This window comes from Phacochoerus africanus, chromosome 1, assembly GCF_016906955.1.
Source record: "Phacochoerus africanus isolate WHEZ1 chromosome 1, ROS_Pafr_v1, whole genome shotgun sequence".
Classification (NCBI taxonomy): domain Eukaryota; kingdom Metazoa; phylum Chordata; class Mammalia; order Artiodactyla; family Suidae; genus Phacochoerus; species Phacochoerus africanus.
Window position 1 is genome coordinate 53,723,626 of NC_062544.1, and position 22,820 is coordinate 53,746,445.

General features: G+C 39.9%; 1 protein-coding gene across 1 annotated transcript in view; it reads left to right on the forward strand.

Moving 5' to 3' along the window:
* The first annotated feature begins 4,939 nt into the window (after window positions 1-4,939).
* Window positions 4,940-22,820, forward strand: part of PLCXD3 (phosphatidylinositol specific phospholipase C X domain containing 3) — a 169,876-nt gene continuing 151,995 nt past the window's right edge. The window contains exon 1 of the mRNA XM_047766460.1: window positions 4,940-5,214. Coding sequence (XP_047622416.1) covers window positions 5,112-5,214 — 103 coding nt within the window. The 5' untranslated portion in view covers window positions 4,940-5,111. The remainder of the gene's footprint in view (window positions 5,215-22,820) is intronic.

The window sequence follows — 22,820 nt, forward strand, 5'->3', positions numbered from 1 at the left end:
GTTGCTTCAGTCATGAATATCAGGAAACACATAGTATTAACTGGGAAAACCGGAATTTGAATCCAGGGCCTCAGATCCCATAGCCTATGGTTCCAACCACTAGGTTGTACTTAGTGAGTATGAATTAGCTTATTTTGAGCTGCTATGTAAGGTGTAGATACAGGGAAAGGGAAGAGGGATGCAAATGAAAACCAAATGGTTAAAATAGTGAGGAAAGTGGGAAGTTGTCACTCGTTTTCTACTTTGAATTTAAGTGTAAAAAAATTTTTATATTTTGGATGGAATATCTAGGTAGACATTGTAGAGAATGATAAAATACATTGATTAGTAACAGTTTTACAAAGATTCTTTATTGCCCTTTTGTATTTGGTTTCTTTAAGTTTGACTCTATAAGTACATACCTCTGAACACAATTTTTTTTAATGATTTGGCTGAATTGTTTTTAACAGAGCTCCTCTTTTAAAATATTATTCAGCTGAAATGTTTTCTGATCTATAAGAATCTTTGCTTTTCAGAACATAAGTAAACATCAATTTAATTGAAAAAGATAAAATATATCTGCAACAATTGAGAAATATTATGAACTAATAAAAAAAAATACATGTAAAGAGCCATGTATTTTTAAGAGTGGAGGAGGGTATAAAGTAAGTAAGGAAGAAAATATTCCAAATGAATAGCAGTGTTTATAAACTGTGCATGGCATGATTTTGATGGACAGCTGAGGATTACATGAATATGTTTTTTTTAATTAATTAATTAATTTATTTTTTGTCTTTTTTTTAAGAGCTGCGTACAGCAAATGGAGATTTCCAGGCTAGGGCTAATCAGAGCTGTTGCTGCCGGCCTACGCCAGAGCCACAGCAACACCAGATCGGAGCCTCGTCTGTGACCTACACCACAGCTCACGGCAACACTGGATCCTTAACCCACTGAATAAGGCCAGGGATCAAACTCGAAACCTCATGGTTCATAGTCAGATTCGTTTCTGCTGTGTCATGACAAAAACTCCCATAAATAAGTTTTAATAGGAGCTTGAAATCACCGCAGTAAGTCATTTTCTTTCCTTTTATTCTTTAAAAAAATTTAAGGTTGACTACTCTTAACACCACAATTGAAAATTATTAGTATTTTCTCATCTCTGTTGTAATGATAAAAAATATTGGTTCAGGATTTCCCACTGTGGCTCAGCAGTAATGAACCTGGCTAGTATCCATGAGGAAGTGGGTTCAATCCCTGGCCCCACTCAGTGGGTTAAGGATCTGGCATTGCCATGATCTGTGTTGTAGGTCAGAGACATGGCTCAGATCTGGTGTTTCTGTGGCTGTGACTGTGGCTGGCAGCTGCAGCTCCCATTCTCCCCCTAGCCTCGAAATTTCCATATGCCAAGGATGAAGCCCTAAAAAAAAAAAACAAAAAACTGGTCCATACTTTGAGTTGTCTGGATGGAGTAGAAAAACTAAATGTTTTCATTCCTCCTCTTGCTATTTCCAGCAGCTATATGCATGAGAAATAACCATAAGGGAAATAGAATTATAGAATAATCGGGTGAACAAATGAAGTTTAGTAACAGCTTAGTTTGCCAGTGGGTGTGATGATTAATTTTATGTGTCAACTTGGCTAGGCTGTGGTGCCCAATAGTTTTGTCAAACACTAGTCTAGGTGTTGCTATGAAGGTATTTGTAGATGTGATTAGCATATGCAATTATTTGACTTCGAATAAAGCAGATTACTTTTTATAATGTGGGTGGGCCTCATCCAAACCAGCTGAAGATCTTAAGAGCAGAGACTGAGGTTTCCTAAAGAAAAATTCTGTTTCAGACTGCAAATAGAGGAGTTCCTGTCATGGCTCAGGGATTAACTAACCAACTAGCATCCATGAGAACTTGGGTTGGATCCCTGGCCTTGCTCAGTGGGTTAAGGATCTGGTGTTGCAATGAACTATGGTATAGTTTGCAGACTCACGGCGGATCCCACGTTGCTGTGGCTCTGACGTAGGCTTCGATTGGACCCCTAGCCTGGGAACTCCATATGCCAGGAGTACAGCCCTAAAAAGACAAAAAAAAAAAAAAAAAAGAAAAAACCACTGGAAATAGAAATACTACCTGAGTTCCCAGCCTTCTGGCTTGCCTTTCAGATTTGCTAGCTCTCACAATGACATGAGCCAATTAAAGTAAATCTCTATATATCCACAAGGATATCTATATTTCTGTGTCTCTGGGAGACCTTAACTAATACAGTGGACAAACTAATGCCCAGAGAAATGACATGATTTTCCCAATGTCATTTAGTAAGTGGTGACACAGCTATAATGGAAAGATGGGGAAATTGGGTAATAAAATATTGCTTAATTGCCTAAAATATTGATTATCAGTCTGGGAAATAAATTCATAACTATGTTCTTCCAGCATTGTCCTTTCTAGTGGCTTGCATGAAGGGAGATATAAAGGTTCATGAAAAAAATCAATACATTAAAACATCTGAAGTTCAAAGCAGATAAAACAGAGGAGGGATTGTTTACTTTTCCAAAAGATAAAGTGTACCATTCTTTTAGAGGCAACTTTCCTCAACACTTAAAAATTTCATTTTTAAAGAATGCTCTGTAGGAGTTCCCACTGTGGTGCAGTAAGTTAAGGATCCGGTGTTTCCATGGCTGTGGTATAGGTAGAAGCTGCAGTCCGATTTCACCCCTGGCCTGGGAACTTCCATGTGCCATGGGTGTAGCCAAAAAGCCAAAAAATGCTCTGTAAACTTTCAGAGACACATAAGTTCAACATAATTGAACGGGGCATTTTTTTTTTTTTGTCTTTTTGCCATTTTCTTGGGCCGCTCTCGCAGCATATGGAGGTTCCCAGGCTAGGGGTCGAATCAGAGCGGTAGCCACCAGCCTACACCAGAGCCACAGCAACGCTGGATCCGAGCCGCGTCTGCAACCACAGCTCACAGCAACCACAGCTCACAGCAACGCCGGATTGTTAACCCACTGAGCAAGGCCAGGGATCGAACCCGCAACCTCATGGTTCCTAGTCAGATTCGTTAACCACTGCGCCATGACGGGAACTCCTGAACAGGGCATTTTTTTAAAGTATGTCTTGCTAAAAAAATTCCCAAGATTCAATAACTATATCATCCTCTTGAAAATCAACACTCTACAAAGATAGAAATGCAGAGAGGGAAATACACATATGTTGTCATTCTAATACACACAGATCTCACATTTTATATGATGCTTGGCTGATAACAAAACTCATATACAGTATTTTCTGGAAGCTTCGCCACAAATCTCTGAGTTACTATCACCGTTTTATGATGGAGATAACTAAGTCTGACAGAGACAAAAACATTTGCCTAAATGACTCAGAGACAGAGCAGCTGATTTCCAGATCTGGGCTCTCCTCATTGCCCTGCAATGATGCCTGCAGAATTAACCAGAAGGGTGGTGTTTGTAGGTCTCCTGACCAAGAATCCCATAGTAACTAAATTGTCACCCTAATCAAAAAGATATGTGAGTTCTGTTGTGCTAACAGTAACATTAAGATTTGCCTTGGGGGGAAAAAATTCCAGTATATCTCTTTCTCATTGCTAAAGGTAACCCTGCCATGTACTCTTACAACTCTGAATTGTTTCTATAGGAGAATGGAACATTTGATCACAAGAATAAGGCAATCTCTTTTCTCTCTCCATCTTTACCACAGTGGTCTCTATTCGGAATGAATATTCTTTGAGTTCTACATTCTTGTGCAATAATCAAGCCTTAGTTGTGGTTGTTTTTTAAAAATGCTATATGGTCTATGGAATTGAAAAGATTATTTCCATGTTTTACAGCTATCTCTCCTACCTTGGTTTTCATTTTCCCAACCTAACAGCATTTACTTTAGGAAAAGGATTTACACATCACTGGATCAGGGAACAGAGGCACCTTTATTGCATTTACATTCACTGGGCTTCAAAGACCCTGAACATTTTCAGTCCATGGCTTATCATTTCTACTCAGGCCACCCCTGGACTCATCACATTTGTAAGACTTGATTTCTCTTCTCTTTCTCATCTGAGAGCAGGTGGACCAAGACAATTCTCTGGAGACTCGACAAGTGATTTCTCTGGAGAGAGGCACATCTCTCTAGTCTGCCAAGGAAGGGAAATTCAGACAATCGCATAGATCATTTTGAATGGTGCCAAATAAATTCCACGAAGTGCTACTGGCAATAATTACAACATGTCACTTGGAAATGTGGTGATTTTCTTTTAGCATCAGCCTTTAGTCTTGTCCTGAGTGCCATGAAAATGACAGAGAGATAGCATAAACAGCTTTCTCCATAGACATAGCACAGATTTCTCATAATCAGGGAAATGAAGGGGTTGATATGCTTCTTTACCATGAAATGTCTGGAACAGGATGCCAGGGATTAAGTAGGAACCACTTGGAACTTACTGTTCTTTGCTCACAGCACACTTGTCAACTACTCCAAAAATTAGGCAAAAGACCACCATTTTGTTATAAGCATTGGCTCTGGGTCCCCGACTGAGGAAAGAAGTAACCTGTTGTAGCTTATGAAAAGGAAAGCTCTTTTGGAAGAATGGAAAGTCCTGATAGCCAGTCTGAGAGTCTTCTCCTTACAGGCAACAGCATCCTAAAGTCTACTAGGATTTTAGGTTCAACGGCAAGACTGTGTTTTATACAAACAGGACCAGAAAGTCACATGAAAGGGCCGAGCAAGATCATGGACAAAGCAGCTGTGTGAACCAAACTAAAAAATTAAAAAAAAAAAAAAAGGTACTAATAAGCCAAGGAAGGCTGTAGAAATGGCGAGAAAATACAGAGAGGCTTAGGAGGGATAAAACGGGAGGAGGGAATCGGAGGGAGGGGAGAGAGGAGAAAGCCGAGCGCGGACGTCAGGAACAAAAGCTCCAGCGGAGTCTGGCAGAGGCACTAAGGGAACAGGGGTGTTTTGAATAATTATTAAAATTAGCATGTGTCTGCGCCATCCTGTGGGTGTGGCGCACAGCAGAGTGTAAACTCTAGCGGGGCTGGAGCAAACATTGGATTAGCGGCAGCAGCCTGACAGCCTGCCCGAGGAGTGTGAGGACCAGAGCGCGGCACACCGACCCGCACGATGGCCTCGTCTCAAGGGAAGAACGAGCTGAAATTCGCCGACTGGATGGCAACTCTGCCGGAGACCATCCACAGCATCCCCCTCACCAATTTAGCCATCCCAGGTAGGCGCACAGAGGCTGCCCACCCGGCGCTCCGTGCCTCTCCACCTGCCCCGCCCTGCTTTATCGGCCACTAAGTGGTAACTTGTCACGGTGCCTGCGGGAGGGAAACTCGTCTCCAGGGTTGGGTCTCTGGTCAGGACCCGCCGGCCTCCTGGCGTTTTCCAAACCTCTAGGGACCATGGCGCGGGGAGTCAAGGTGACTGCTTTTCCAATGGGCTTTTGAGGCAGGTTGTCTGAGAGGGCCAGGGCAGGGAGAAATGCTTGGCTTTAGGTTGGCCCCTCGTGCCCCCCTCCATGATTTTCCCCAAGGACTTGGGGCTGGGGGCGATTTCTGGGGCTGTGGGGTGATAGTGAGCGGTGAGCGCGAGCTGCTGTCCTAAGGGCTCGGCTCTGGCTTGTGCACCTCCGACTCCATCCCTGTCACGGAATCAAACGGATTTGGTGGATTTCTCAGTTAAAACCTACCGGAGTCATTAATATTCGTCCTTAGTCTCCTTTAAAGAGACAAAGCACTTCCCAAAGAGTGATGAAAGTTCAGGGACCGGCAGCGGCTCGATAGATGCCCTTCACTGGGAGCTGAAGGGGGAAAGGGGCAGAGGGCGCCGTTTCCTCATCTGCTTGGACCTAGAGGGCCTGGCCGGGTGGCCACCCTCCGGATTCTGATCCAAGGGCTGTGAGCAACGTATAGCGCGCGGGTCAGAAAAGCAAACAGCCTTGGACGGTGCATTTGTTGCTTGGGACAGAAGCCCGGCAGGGGAACCTGCGTGAGCCGCGGCGGAGGGGTAGGATTACCAGGCTAACCTTAGGGAAAAGATGATTGTGCCGGTGTCCAGACAGGCTAGAAGGAAGGAAACCTTCGAGGAAGAGACTGGAGGGATCCAGAGGCTTCAGCATGGGGCGCACGGTTAGGACCAGAGGACGAGGCAGCTTTCTGGGGCAGGAGCACAGCAGACCCTAGTTCAGGTGTGCAGGAGGGAGGGTCGTTTCAGGACAGTGTACCACACTGACTGCTGGGGACATAGCCATACTTCGTTGACTTTTCGCTTGGACCGAAGGTGCAGATGCCTGACCCTTCCAGGACTCGACTAGAGGGCAGATTACCCACAAGTGGTACACCCTCTACCCCAAGATAAGCCCCATTATTAGATTCAATCTTTAGATTTGCCCCATCCTGAGCCCCCTCTCAGCCACTGGGGAAAATCATACTTCAGAAAAAAAATTTTTTTTAAAGAAAAAGATGGATTTTCTTGAAAAATCCCAAGAGTCTCTAATCAGTAGCACTGGAATTGATCAGTAACTCAAATCAATGATCATTAGTCAAGTGGGAGTTGGGAGTTATGATGGCACAGGCTACACTCTGAGTGACCAACTCTTTAAGGGAAGGGCTTGGCTCCTCTTGTCCTTCTTCAGGAGGTAGCTTCCCAAGAGCCCACATATCTCCAAGGAGAACAACTAGTCACCTTCACCACTCTGCACTTACCCTGCTCCCTGGGTGAGCCTGGGGATTGCTCTTTTGAAGGAGACAGTAGATAGTACAGAACTTTGTTGGCAAAATTCCACTCTCACTTCCACAGGCATTCCTGTCTTCTTTCTTCCTTCCTTTTTATTTGGTTTTTAGACAGCTACTTTCACTTGGTCTCATCTGAGCATTTTGGCACACATAAAAGGCAAGAAGGACAAGGACTCTGATGCCAGCCTTCTGATACGTGACTCTTCAGAGACACAAAGCCTAAGTTCACATTGCAAGTTCTGAGGGATGGTATGATACCATATCTTAATCTAACTTACATTTTTATAATACTTCACTTTTCAAAACCCTAGCATGTACCCAAGATTACATAATTCTCCCCCAAACCTTGTGAGGCAGGCCAATGCTGGTAAGTATCAACTACATTTTACAAATGTAAAAATTGCACCTCAGTGGAGGGAAATGACCTACTATCAGTTCAGTGATATGACCCCTAAAATGGTCCTTAGAAAAGATCTCCTAGGAACTTTGGAGGGAAATGCTTTGGGGTTTGTATCTGGATGATACAGCAGCAACAAGTGCTAATCAGGGAGAAAGAATAAGGAAATAGGGATTATTTAAGAGTGAATTTTCTTTTCTCTCCATGGAACAAAGTGAAAACCTGAGTCAGAGGCTGATATTCTCATAGTCCTACAGTAGAGACATATTGATGATGGCATTGAATGCAGTAGGAATATCCTACGACATTGGAGCCCCTGCAAAGCCTTTCATTTTTACCCTCGATATTTTCAAGAAAAAAACTATTTCACCAAATCTATACCCCTGGAATTCCCCTATGATTCTGTAATGTATATTGTAATGTATGTTTGGCAGACCTACATATAAATCTCGGTTTAAAAATGGGTTTTGTACCTTTCTGCATTATTCAGCTGTGAGAATTTTGGGAGGAAAAAAGACATTCAAACTTTGATAGTCAGGGAAGACTAATTGAGACTATTAAACACTAATGGAATAATTGCCTTAAAATCATGCTAATAGCTTCCTGGCTGCTGCATGTTTACTTGGCCAGTTGCTACAGCTTGAATTAAGTAATTATCTCCACCATTTAAAACCACTCCTGATGCACCACAGAAGTGTTTCTGTAGAAGGGAACGGCTGCGCTGTCATTCTCAAAGCCTCAGGTTTTCTTAGGTGAAGCAACTGGAGAGTGAAGAATTGCCTGATTATGAGGCCACCCACTTGGGGCAGCTGACCTGGACTAGCCAGGGCTAGTGCAAAGAACAGTCTGCAGGTGTGTGATGTTCCCCACCAGGTGTGCAGTTCTGGCATCTTTAAACATTTCTCAAGTGTCTGCATCTTTTACGCTTTCAGAGCCAAATCTCTCAGTGGCTATTTTGCATTTAAATGGTCTCATGATTTGGTATTGACTGGCCTAAGGAATTAAGTTAGTAATTGGCATTAGCAGTTTTACTTCATTTTATTTTTCAAAGGAATGGCACTGTTGGAATACATTGACAGTTACTCAGATTTCAGTCTCCTTTATCTTTTCTTTCTATCTCTGATGTCACCAAGCTAAGTTTTCCCTCATACATGCTTGTTTTACAATATCCTAGCATTTTAGACTATGAGTGATGCTTCCTCTCACCACAAACAGATGAGAGAGAACAAACAAGGAGGAAGCAAAGAGACAGTAACAAATTCATGTGAAGGTGAGTCTGATGAATTTCTGCCATCTCTGAAGCTGAGTTCTCACTCTATAGGCGTGATGCCTCCACAACCTTTATAAAGAGATCCATCATGGGAGCAAGCAAGCTGTTGCTTGATCTGGGTTAATCTGGATCTATTACAGGGAGTCATTCTGTCCAAAATCTAAAAGATTAGGAAAGGTTTTTATTCCCTGGGATGGGTCTGATATGCATTTTCTGATATGTGATGAAAGTCTTTTTCACATAATACAGCAAACTGACCATGTAATAATGAAAGATTGGCCAAAATGTTGTGGCACTAGAACCTCAGAAAGAGTGTATATTTCCTCGGTTTTGGAGGAGGTCGTTGAGTTTATTTGCAAGCTGGACCCAGGCAATCAGAGGCAACTTCTCTCCTCCACCGTCCTTGGAATGTACTTTCCACCCACCGTTCCCACAGTGAGAGTCATTGTCAAGGATGCAGCTTTGAGAGAGAAATGTGTTATTGAGACCATCTGGACAGTGTACATGGCTGAGTCCTGTTAAAGCCGCTATATGAAGTTTTAAGATTCTGATGGACAGGTGCAGAGATCTACTCATACTGCCCCAAACAAGCTTCCTATGTAAGTTTCCTGCTTGTTCAACCTGCCACCAACCAATCTGGAAGTGATCTTCCTTTCTTTAGTCTTTCCTTGCCAGTTTTTGAACAAAAACTTGAACAGAAATTGTTGATTGCACTTTAGATAAGGAACACAGAAATGCTTTAAAAATCAATCATTTTCTTGTAGATGTTGTACACTCTTCCAGAAAATGCTAACGGCAATGAAAAAGAACAGTTTTACTTAGGGAAACTAGATGTTTATTCAGCTCTGAGGTCTGTGTCCTTGTGTTGGCTTTTATTAGTTTTTAATTCCTTTCCTCACAGTGATCTCTTCTTGCCATTCCTGGAGCCAGTTGTCTTCTTCCTTTTTCTTATAATTTACTATTTCTGTTGTGATTGGGATGAGACAATCTACAGGATAAATTTGGGACTGCGTCTAATTGTACAAGTTTCCTTTTAAAAAGCGGGGCACGTTTTTTCCTATCATTTTAGTCAGGATAGTGATATGGAAGTTAATCTTTGAAAACAATCAAGAAGCAACAAAATTGTTTAGGATGAGTATCTTTCTTGTGTTGCCTTTCCAATTCTCCATTTTTTTTTCTTTCTGATTTTGCTAAGAAGAAAAAAAATGGAAGAATATCTGGAACAGAATTGATCTTACAAGGACTTTTTCTTGGTGAGTTGAACTGAATCACCAACTATTACTAATCAATATAAAGTGATACTTATGTCATTTTACAGTTTACAAAGCGTTTCCTCACATACACACGTGCTTTTCACATGTTCCATCAGCAGTCTTCTCAGGCCTTGCTACTCAAAGTTGATCCAGGGACCAGCAGCATCAGTGTACATAGTAAAAAATGCAGCATCTCAGACCCCAGCCCTCAGACCAATTTAATCACAATCTGCATTTTAATACGATCCCTAGTGACTTACATATCCATTTAAAGTTTGAGAATCACTGCTTAGGGTATCTCTAAGGGAAACGTTTATGTAAGTGGCAGAACCAAATTAAAATATACGTCTTTGACTAAGCTCTTTCTAATGGATCATGCAGTCTAACTATGACTGTTTGAATTTCCAATCAGGCTTAGAGCCAGAACCCTATATCTGACTCAAGGCTAAATGGCCCATGTTGGGAACATTTCTGATAACTGACATTACAGTTCATCATGCACCTTGAACAATGGATGTTGGATTTAATTGCTACTTAAGTGTTCAAATTAGGTCACTGTGATAGATGTAGAACCTTCCCCCTCATTTCCTTAAAGTCCTGATGGTCATTGTTATCAGCCATCAATAGCACTTAAAATCAGCCCATCTGGTCACTAATGACAATTTAGGAAATATCTTTATATTGGTTCTTTGCCCATTTAATCTCATTTTTTGTTGTTGTATTACAGGCCCAGCTACTTTTGATACAGGCTCATTCATCTTATCTATAAGTAAAAAAATTTTCAGTGTTGTTCTGAAGTAACAGTGGTATCACAAAGGCAAAATGTAGTAAGAAAGCCATCAAACCAAAAGTAAACTGTAAATTGATTGTTGATAGAAAGAAAATGATCAATCTTGTTTATAGGTGCAAGCCATACCTCAATTACTTAAATCATGGTTTACATGGAATAGAAACATGCAAAAATGTGGTTATAACTCACTTGTTTGAGTTTCAGTTATTTAGCATAATCACTGCTCTAAAATAGTTTAAAAAAACTTCAAGTTGCTAAAATGGATATTTTAATATGTGACTCACACACTTTACTCATGTGAAGATTTATCAAATCTTGACTTAGAGTTTATTTTCTCTTATTTAATTCCAACCCTGCCCAGTCAAAATAGAAATAGTAAATTACAAAGAGGAGGAGTAAGACTGTTGAGTGACACATCAGCAATAAAAATAGGGAATATTTATGAGGGAAGACTAATAAATGAGGATATAAGAACACAAAAGATAATGTTCCTTTAAACCTTGTTAGCCCCAAGGTAAAATCAGAGTTATGTTGTCAGTTTTGACCCCTCTCAAGTACTTCCTTGATGGACTTCCAAATAGTTCTAGAAATCTCTGGAAAAATTCTTAAGTATGTTTTAGAAGCTGATTTTATGGGCTACTGCACACATAGTATCTGAAATTTTCCTTCTTGCCTGTTTTGTGGAAATTCTGGGGAGTTGTCATTTTTGCTGCCTTCACTGTACTTCCATAGTTTTATACCCAAAATGCCACAATAGCTGGCAGTTCCCGCAGTGTCTGTGCTCTGTCTGCAGAGCCCCAACCATGGGATGTTAATGTGTAAGAAGGGCCTTGGATTCCACTGTGGTGGGCCCCCCATTGTGGAAGATGCTGATGCCAGTTTCTACTGCGGATCCTGTCTGCCATCAATGCTGAAGCCCTGAGTGCCAGCTGACAGATCCTTTTAATCCTTCACCCAGTATGGATGCCAATGAAAGACGTCCTTTGCATTTATATTGATTCTTTTGGTGTTGTCCCCTTGCCCTAGGACTCAGGTATGGGTTCATGAGGGCCAGGCCGAGGACAATATGTAGGGTAGAATTTATTCTGCACTCTTCATCATTCTCAGTGTTCACTCTCCGTGTGCACATGTGCGTGGGTGTGGGTGTGCATGCACATATGTATATCAACTTTCTCTTATGATAACTTCTTTTCCAAGAAGCTTATTGATATTTCCTCTAGGTCTGTATAGTAGACCTCTGGTGCCACTTAATTTAACATTCTTCTAGACAAAGCCAGAGTAGAAACACACCTAGGGTCCATATTGTTCCTAGGGAAGAGCCTGGGCCAATGGAAATAGAGCCAAATAATCTGATGGACCTAAAGTAATTATTAACACCTCCATTGCCTTAAAGCACATTAATAAAGTAATTGATGTGCTCTGAGCCTTCAAGAGAAGGCTAGATCTCATACACACCTATGCATACATTTTAATTATTGCTGGTTAAAGGGGTCAGCTCCGTTAATCTTATTTTACCTGATAGCACCAATGAAGCTGACTCATCCATAACCATTACCCATGGGTACTCAAGGAACTTCTAGATACAACTGTGGAATGTGTTATCCTCAAGGAGCTTATATATTCTTTTATTTCTCCTTCTCTGGTCAGGGAAAAGTTAGAAATTTAGCATGGCTCAGACAGAATTCAGCAACCAGAAGCTTTCTACAGCACCATATGCTTTTATTATGCTCTGTTAAGAGAGGAGGATGGGTCAGGAAGAGGGGCAGGAGGAGATGGTTAAACATTCTTGAGAGGACGCCAGGATTAGTCACCTCCGGAGATCAGGTACTGAAACAGATGGCCCATTGATTTGTTAGATGTGCTCTTGTTATGTTCCTATATTTCATTACAGATCCTGGGTATGGACAGCTCTTCTTATACCACTCTATCTTAATTGCCAGCTAATACTATGTTTCACATAGAAGAAGAATTCTTGTGAATTAATTTTTATGAAGCAGACATGTTTATTCTGGGTCAACATTACAAATGATGGTTGTGTTCCTCGATTCACTTGGAGAATTTTTACTTCATGAAGGAAAGCAAACTCTGATGAATGACAATCTTAGTTGCCTGGTAGGTTTTCCAGGAGGTCCCCTCTGGTAGTAGGCTGGTAAAAAGGAAAATGTACTTGAACGAGTCCTCAGGGACAAATGAGAACCTTTCTCAATGCACATCTCTGACTATATTTCTCTGTTGCTATGTGAAGAAGGTGGACCAGGACTGCCTTAGGACAGAATTAGTCTTGAACACACTCCTGACATGACTTTCCCTGGGCTTTTCTCAGAAGAAAAATTAGTCAAGGGGATATAAAGATGTTGCCTTGAAAGGTGCCAGAAGGAAGATTGCAGAACTATGTTGTTCTGTTAAGTCCCTCATTTGTATGAGTTCAGATTCCTCATTTGTATGAGTTCAGATTCCTGGGGTTCAGCCTTAGGGTCCTACTCTTGAAAATGTCCTTAATTCTTGTCTTCCTCTTTCCTGTTCTGTTTACTTGGGAAAAGCTCCAACTTGGTTAAACTCATTTTTCTACCTATTCCAATCCCAGTAAAGTTCTGTGGCTAAATATTCCTAGAGAAAGGTTACACAGCCTGGATGGCTCCACTAACTAGAAATTTCTGACCATGAATCTTACTGTACATCCCTGGTATTCTTACTACACATCCCTGGTAAATTCATTTTCCTATTTTCTCATAGGATAACTTCAAAACTCTTCTTCCTCTTCAAATCAACATATCCTTCCCACCTTACTCTAAACTTATGAGAAAAAAAAAATAGATGCAAAGAAGAATTGTCTTAGTTTCCAAATATTAATTAACCCATCAGTCCCCATGCATCTATTTCTGCATATTCTACATTTTCTTTAGGTAAAATAGAAGTCATAGACCTGATCCTACCTAAATCAGCTTCTCTACTTGTGATCTGGATCCCATTCACTTCAGTCTTCTAAATCTGATCCCAAATTTATGTCCTTTCTCTCCTGCATAATTATTTCTCTCTACTACTGCTGGATAATTCCAGTCACTACACAAATATATATAACTTTTACTCATCTTAATGAAATAAAAATCCTCCATAGGAGTTCCCGTTGTGGTGCAGTGGTTAACGAATCCGACTAGGAACCATGAGGTTGCGGGTTCGATCCCTGCCCTTGCTCAGTGGGTTAATGATCCGGTATTGCCGTGGGCTGTGGTGTAGGTTGCAGATGCGGCTCGGATCCCGTGTTGCTGTGGCTCTGGCGTAGGCCAGCGGCTACAGCTCCGATTAGACCCCTAGCCTGGGAACCTCCATATGCTGCGGAAGCGGCCCAAAGAAATAGCAAAAAGACCAAAAAAAAAAAAAAAAATCCTCCATAACTCCACATCTGTGTCTCTATCCACTCAGTGTTTCTCTGATATTCGTAAAAATATCCCCTCTGTCTTCAGGTTATTTCCTTTTCTCTCGCCGCCCCATACTACTCTCATTATTTCCCCACTACTGCACTAAAATTGTTTTTTTTTTTTTTTTTAATGAAGAAAAACTTTTTTTTGGCGAAAGCTAATGGATAATTCTCTGTAATCTTATTTGACTTTTAAGCATCATTTGATGTGACTGACCACACTCCTCTTGAAACAGGTTCTTTATTTGGCTTCTTAAGACTCTTTTTTTGTGTGTGTATCTGTGGTTAAAAAAAATGGCATGATTTACCCTCTTAACAATTTTTAAATGTACAGTATTCATAGTTTTAAGTACAAAGGTGTATAGAAGGTCTCTATAACTTTTTCATCTTGCACGACTGAAACTTTATACCCATTAAACAGCAACTCATTATTTTCCCTTCCCACCAGCCCCTGTAACCACCAGCCTACTTTGTATTTTGATGAAGCGGCTACCTACCTCATATAAGTAGAATAATGTTGTATTTGTCCTTTTGTGACTAGATTATTTTACTTAGCATAATGTACTCAAAGTTCATTCATGAAGTAGCATATAGCAGAGTTTCCTTCTTTATTCACAGCCAAATAATATTCTGTTGCATGTATATGCCAATATTGTTCATATGTTCACCTGTCAATGGACATTTAAGTTGTTTCTGTATCTTGATTATGTTCAGTGAACACAGGAATGTTAATATCTCTTTGATATCATTTTTCAGTTCTTTTGGATAAATAAACAGAAGCGGGATTGTGGGGTCATAGAATATTTCTATTTTTAATTTTTTGAGGAATTTTCATATTGTTTTCTGTAGCCACTGTATCATTTTTACATTTCTACCAACAGAGAAGTGTTCCAGTTTCTCCATATCTTCACCAACACTTGCTATTTCTGGTTTTCTTGTGGGTTTTTTTTTCTTTTTTTTTTATTACTCAAATGAATGTATCACATCTGTAGTTGTATAATGATCATAACAATCTGATTTCACAGGATTTCCATCCCATAACCCAAGCACATCCCCCCACCCCCCAAACTGTCTCCTCTGGAGACCATAAGTTTTTCTTTTTCTTTTTTTTTATATTGTTGTATTTTTTTTTTCTTCTTCTTTTTTTTTTATTTTTATTTTCCCACTGTACAGCAAGGGGGTCAGGTCATCCTTACATGTATACATTACAATTACATTTTTCCCCCAGCCTTTCTTCTGTTGCAACATGAGTATCTAGACAAAGTTCTCAATGCTATTCAGCAGGATCTCCCTGTAAATCTACTCTAAGTTGTGTCTGATAAGCCCAAGCTCCCGATCCCTCCCACTCCCTCCCCCTCCCATCAGGCAGACACAAGTCTCTTCTCCAAGTCCATGATTTTCTTTTCTGTGGAGATGTTCATTTGTGCTGGATATTAGATTCCAGTTATAAGTGATATCATATGGTATTTGTCTTTATCTTTCTGGCTCATTTCACTCAGTATGAGATTCTCTAGTTCCATCCATGTTGCTGCAAATGGCATTATGTCATTCTTTTTTATGGCTGAGGAGTATTCCATTGTGTATATATACCACCGCTTCCGAATCCAATCATCTGTCAATGGACATTTGGGTTGTTTCCATGTCTTGGCTATTGTGAAGAGTGCTGCAATGAACATGCGGGTGCACGTGCCTCTTTTAAGTAGAGTTTTGTCCGGATAGATGCCCAAGAGTGGGATTGCGGGGTCATATGGAAGTTCTATGTATAGATTTCTAAGGTATCTCCAAACTGTTCTCCATAGTGGCTGTACCAGTTTACATTCCCACCAACAGTGAAAGAGGGTTCCCTTTTCTCCACAGCCCCTCCAGCACTTGTTATTTGTGGATTTATTAATGATGGCCATTCTGACTGATGTGAGGTGATATCTCATGGTAGTTTTGATTTGCATTTCTCTTACAACCAGCGATGTTGAGCATTTTTTCATGTGTTTGTTGGCAATCTGTGTATCTTCTTTGGAGAAATGTCTATTCAGGTCTTTTGCCCATTTTTCCATTGATTGATTGGCTTTTTTGCTGTTGGGTTGTATAAGTTGTTTATATATTCTAGAGATTAAGCCCTTGTCAGTTGCATCATTTGAAACTGTTTTCTCCCATTCTGTCAGTTGTCTTTTTGTTTTCTTTTGGGTTTCCTTTGCTGTGCAAAAGCTTTTCAGTTTGATGAGGTCCCATGGGTTTATTTTTGCTCTAATTTCGATTGCTTTGGGAGACTGACCTGAGAAAATAGTCATGATGTTGATGTCAGAGAGTGTTTTGCCTATGTTTTCTTCTAGGAGTTTGATGGTGTCCTGTCGTATAGTTAAGTCTTTCAGCCATTTGGAGTGTATTTTTGTGCATGGTGTGAGGGTGTGTTCTAGATTCATTGCTTTGCATGCAGCTGTCCAGGTTTCCCAGCAATGCTTGCTGAATAGACTTTCTTTTTTCCCATTTGATGTTCTTGCCTCCCTTGTCAAAGATGAATTGACCATAGGTGTCAGGGTTTATTTCCGGGTTCTCTATTCTGTTCCATTGGTCTGTCTGTCTGTTTTGATACCAGTACCACACTGTTTTGATGACTGTGGCTTTGTAGTATTTCTTGAAGTCTGGGAGAGTTCTGCCTCCTGCTTGGTTTTTGTTTCTCAGGATTGCTTTGGCGATTCTGGGTCTTTTGTGGTTCCATATAAATGTTTGGATTGTTTGTTCTAGTTCTGTGAAAAATGTCCTGGGTAATTTGATAGGGATTGCATTGAATCTGTAGATTGCTTTGGGTAGTATGGCCATTTTTACAATATTGATTTTCCCAATCCAGGAACATGGAATATCTTTCCATTTCTTTACATCTTCTTGGATTTCTTTGATTAAAGTTTTATAGTTCTCGACATATAGGTCCTTTACCTCCTTGGTGGAGACCATAAGTTTTTCATTGTCTCTGAGTCAGCATCTGTTCTGCAAAGAAGTTCTGTCTGTCCTTTTTTTCAGATTCCACATGTCAGTAAAAGCATTTTATGTTGGTGTCTCATTGTATGGCTGACTTCACTTAGCATGATAGTTTCTAGGTCCATCCATGTTGCTAAAAGTGCTGGTATTTCGTTCTTTTGATGGCTGAGTAATATTCCATTGTGTATATGTACCACCTCTTCTGGATCCACTCCTCTGCCGATGGACATTTAGGTTGTTTCCATGTCTTGGCTATTGTAAATAGTGCTGCAATGAACATTGGAGTACATTTGTCTCTTCGAGGCATGGTTTTCTCTGGATAGATGCCCAGGAGTAGGATTGCTGGGTCAAATGGGAGCTCTATGTTTAGTTTTCTGAGGAATCTCCATACTGCTTTCCACAGTGGTTGCACCAATTGACAATTCCACCAACAGTGTACTAGGGTTCCTTTTTCTCCACACCCTCTCCAGCACTTGTTTGTAGACTTTTTGATGATGGCCATTCTGGCTGGTATAAGGTGGTACCTCCTAGTGGTTTTGATTTGCATTTCTCTAATAATGAGTGATGTTGAACATCTTTTCATGTGTTTCTCGGCCATCTGTATGTCTTTTTTGGAGAATTGTCTGTTTAGATCTTCTGCCCATTTTTGGATGGGCTTGTTTGTTTTTTTGGTATGGAGCTGCAGAAGTTGTTTATAAATTTTGGAGATGAACCCCTTGTCAGTCGATTCACTTGCAAAGATTTTCTCCCATTCTGTGGGTTGTCTTTTCGTGTTGTTTAGGGTTTCCTTTGCCGTGCAGAAACTTTTTAAGTTTAATTAGGTCCCATTTGTTTATTTTTCTTTTTATTGTCAATACTCTGATAGGTGGATCTGAGAAGATGTTGCTGTCGTTTATGTCAGAGAGTGTTTGGCCTATGTTTTCCTCTAGGAGTTTGATAGTGTCTGGTCTTATATCTAGGTCTTTAATCCATTGGGAGTTTATTTTTGTGTATGGTGTTAGGGAGTGTTTTAATTTCATTCTTTTCCATGTGGCTGTCCAGTTTTCCCAGCACCACTTATTGAAAAAGCTGTCCTTTCTCCATTGTATATTCTTGCCTCCTTTGTCATAGATGAGTTGGCTGTAAGTGCATGGGTTTAATTCTGGGCTTTCTATCCTGTTCCACTGATCTATATGTCTGTCTTTGTGCCAGTATCATGCAGTTTTGACGACTGTTGCTTTGTAGTATAGTCTGAAGTCCAGGAGCCTGATTCCTCCAGCTCCATTTTTCTTTTTCAGGATGTCTTTGGTTATTCTGGGCCTTTTGTACTTCCAAACAAACTTTAAAATATTTTGCTAAAGTTCTGTGAAAAATGTCCTTTTTTTTTTTTCAAAAAAAGTATTAACCTAACAGGTGTAAGGTGATATCTCACTGTGGTTTTAATTTTAATTTCCCTGATGATTAGTGATGTTGAACATCTGTTCATATACCTGTCAGCCATTTGTATATCTTTTTAGAAATGTCTCTTCAAATCTTTTGATATTTTTAATTGCATTTTTAAATTGCTATTTGGTTGTACGAATTAGTGATATACTCTGGAAATTAATTCCTAACACATATATGATTTGTAAATATTTCTTGCCATTTCATAGGTTGCTTTTTCACACTATTGATTGCTATCCAGAAGTTCTTTAGTTTCATGTAGACCAACTTGTTTATTTTTTGTTGTTGTCTATGCTTTTCATGTCACATAGAATAAATCATTGCAAAGATCAAAGTGCAGAATCGCTTTCTCCATATGGTCTCCATAGAGTTTTATAGTTTTAGGTCTTACCTTTAAATCTGTAGTTCATTTTGACTTTATTTTTGTATATGGTGTAAGGGTCCAGTTTCATTCTTCTGCATGTAGATATCCATTTTCTCAACATGTTTGTTGAAGATACTGTCCTTTACTCCTTTCATTATTGTGTATTCATCTTTTTTTTTCTTTTCTTTTCTTTTTTTTGGCCACCCCAAGCCACAGTTGCAACCTATGCCACAGCTGTGGCAATGCCAGATCCTTTAACCCACTGTGCCAAGCCAGGGATCAAACCTGTTTCCTGGTGCTGCAGAAACACCACCAATTCTGTTGCACCACAGTGGGAACTCCATCATTGTGTATTCTTGACACCTTTATAGAAGATTGTTGACTGTATGTGTGTGGATTTATTTCTGCGTTCCACAGTTTGTTCCATTTGTCTTTGTGCTTGTACCATACTACTTTACTTTACTTTACTTTAGCTTTGTAAAATGTTTTGAAACACAAAGTGTGATCCTTCTAGCTTTGTTCTTCTGTCTCGAGAATGTTTTCTCTATTTGTAATCTTTTGTGGTTCCATATGAATTTTAGAATCTTTTTTCCTATTTCTGTACAAAAATCCCATTGAGTTTTTGATAGGGATTGCTTCGAATCTTGAGAAGGTTGGGCATTTTAACAAAACTAAGTCTTCCATCCACCAAGAAGGGATGTGTTTCCATTTATTTGTCTGCTTTAATTTTTTTTTTCATTTTTCAAAGTTTTATTGTGGTATAGTTGATTTACAGTGTTCTGATAATTTCTGCTGTACAGCAAAGGTTGTCTTTAATTTCTTTCACAAATGTTTTATAGTTTTCTGAGTATCAGTCTTTTACATCTTTGGTTAGGTTTATTCTTAAGTATCTTATTCTTTTTGATGCTGTTATATAAAATTATTTTCTTAATTCTCTTTTTGGATTGTTTATTTTTAGTATATAGATATAAATCAATTTTTGTATTTTTTTTTTGCTTTTTTTCTTTTTAGGGCTGCAGGTGCAGCATATGCAACTTCTCAGTTTAGGGGTCAAATTGGAGCCATAGCAGCTGGCCTATGCCACAGCCACAGCCACAGCAACACAGGATCCGAGCTGCATCTTTGCCCTACACCATAGCTCACAGAGGCACTGGGTCCTTGACCCACTGAGTGAGACCAGGGATAAAACTTGCATCCTCATGGATACTAGTCAGATTCATTTCCACTGCGCCACAGTGGGAACTCCTGTGTGTTGATTTTGATCCTGCAACTTTACTAAATGCATTTATTCGAACAGGTTTTTGTTGTTGTTGTTGCGTGTGTGTGTGTGTGTGTGTATGTGTGTGTGTGTAGTCTTTTTTTCTGCATATAGAATCTTGTTATCTGTAAAGAGATAATATTAGTTTTTTCTTTACTATTTGGAAATCTTTTATAACTTTTTCTGCTCAATTGCACTGCCTAGATTTCTAGTACTATATTGAGTAGAAGTGATAATAGTGGGTATACTTGCTTTGTTCCTCATCTTAGATGAATCATTTTTAGCTTTGACTATGATATTAGCTGTGGACATTTCATATGTGATCTCTTTTTATATATAATTTCCTTCTATTCTTAATCTGTTGAGTATTTTTATCATAAAAGGGTGTTGAATTTTGTCAAATGCTTTTTCTGACTGTAAAGTAGATCATGTGATTTTTATCCTTCATTCTGTTAATTGGTATATCTCATTGATTTATTTTTCATATATTGAATCGTTCTTGCACTCAGGTTAAATCCCACTTAGTCATGGTGCATGATATTTTTAATGTGCTGTTTAATTTGGTTTGCTAGTATTTTGCTGAAGAATTTTTTGTTTTTTTTAGGGCTGCACTCATGCCATATGTAGGTTCCCAGGCTAGGGGTCGAATCAGAGCTGTAGTCTCTGGCCTATGCCACAGCCACAGCAATGCCCAATCCAAGCTGTGTCTGCAACCTACACCACAGAGCAACAGCAACTCGGGATCCGAGCCACGTCTGTGACCTACACCACAGCTCACTGCAACGCTGGATCCTTAATCCACTGAGCAAGGCCAGGGATCAGACCCACAACCTCATGGTTCCTAGTTGGATTCGTTAACCACTGCACCACGATGGGAACTCCTAGGTTGTTGTAAGGATTAAATGAGGATACATGTAAAGTGCCTGTGAAGACCTGGCATACATGATGTTACCTATTCATGTTTCAGTTGTGATTTTCAATCAGGATGAATAATTTTCAGAAGAAGTGAAAAGATCATAAGAAATACTTTCAAATGTGTTCAAATTTTTATGCCAAGGCAATCTATATCCCCATGTACTAAGGAAAAAAAATGATAAAATATTACAGAACTGAGCAATCATTTCTAGAGACTGTGAAAACTGAGGTATAAAGATATGCAAGTGTCACAATGTCCAAAAGAGAAAAAACAGATCCTAGTAACTTTGTATAGTAATACTTGAGTGGTTTATAAGTAATTTTAAAAAGGAGGTGATGATAATCTAAATAGCTTGTGTAGGTGATCACCTTATATTGTGAAAAAATGAACCAGTTGGGAGATATGGGACCCTGACTGTAATCCTGGATCTGCAATCAGGTGTTGGACAAGTCATTTAACTCTGCTGTGCATCTGTGGTGTTACAACTGAGTAGTAGTTGATGTTGTGGACAAACTTGGTTCAAACCATGACTCTGCTATGTATCAGCTGACTCAGGGGAGCCTCTGAAACCCCTCTGAGTTACAATTTCCTCAACTCCAAAATGGAGATAATACAGTAATAACCTCACATCCTTTGTTGTGAGGATTCAATAAAATGTGTAATATACCTGTCACAGGATAAATGGTCCATAAATGTAGTTCTTTTTTTATCATTCTGTCATGTCTAATTAACCTCATTTACTTTGCTAACACGGTCCCTGGCAGGGTCTACCTGATCCTTTTCCTTCATAAGCTCCTCTTTTCCCTTGTCTCTACTCAATCAAAGCATGTTGACTTTTCTCTTTTCCTTTTGCAGGCTCAGCCCTGCTTCAGGCTCCAGAACTAGTCCAGTCATAAACAAGGGAATGTTAAGAGGGCCATTCCACCAGTGTCCTTACTGCATGTAGCACTCAGCTTCTCTTCTGATGCATCTGGGTACAGAAAAATGAACTGTTTTGAGAGAGGTAGGCATGAGTAGCCCAGAGAGAGGAACGGAACTTCCCATTAGTGGAAAAGATGTTGGCCAGGGAGACCCAGTGGCAGTGATTGGGAGAATATCCAGAGAGAACACTGACCAACAACAGTTCTGGTCCACCATAAAGAACTGGGTCCAATGTATGGACAGAGATAATAAGAAATCTATGTGCAGAAACACAGGAAAACTTCAGTCATGATGGACTTCCTCATGTGAAATTTCCTTGTCCAAGTCTGAGATTTGGACACCACCATAGATGATTGAACTTTTTCTCTAAGTTCTTTAGCCCCAGGCCATAACCATATCCCAGGATGAGAAGACTTATATATGATTCTTTCCAGTCCCACCTGGTTCCAGAATGCCTTGTGCCTGACTGAGCTCTCTTTCACTGTGATTTATGAGAAAACTCCTGGTTGTTACAAGTTGATACATTTGGTAACAAAGCCTAAACTTTCAAAGGATTTATAAACTTGTAGGTTATTTGGAGCTATTTTGACAAGCTTTAACAAGAGTCAAACTAAAAAAAAAAATTGAAATATAAAATATGTAAGAGCAGATGAACAGAAACTTAACTGTAGTACGTGACTAAAAGACCTAGGGCACATAGCCAACTAGGAGCTCACTGTGAGTCAGTAGTGTCACATGACAGTGATAATGTGTATGCATGTTTGGGCTGTAGCACCAGATATAATTTGCAGAGCAAGGGGTGTAATAAGCTGATTGACCCTGTACTGGGCAGAGCCATCTGCAACGTGGTGCTCAGTTCTGGGCTTCAAACTTTCACAGAGACTTTGGAAAGCTGTAGTGTGTTGGGGAGCAAGGAATTGGTGATTGTGGGGAGGGCTTTACTAAGCCATTGACTCTGAAAGAAATCACATGTAAATATAACCACCTCTCTTCAAACACATGAAGGAGAGGTCTCTGAAGTTCTAAATTAAAACAACAAAAAAATAGAATTTAGGAGTTCCCAGTGCAGTGCAACAGGATTGGCAGCATCTTGGGCTCACTGGGACACAGGTTCAATCCC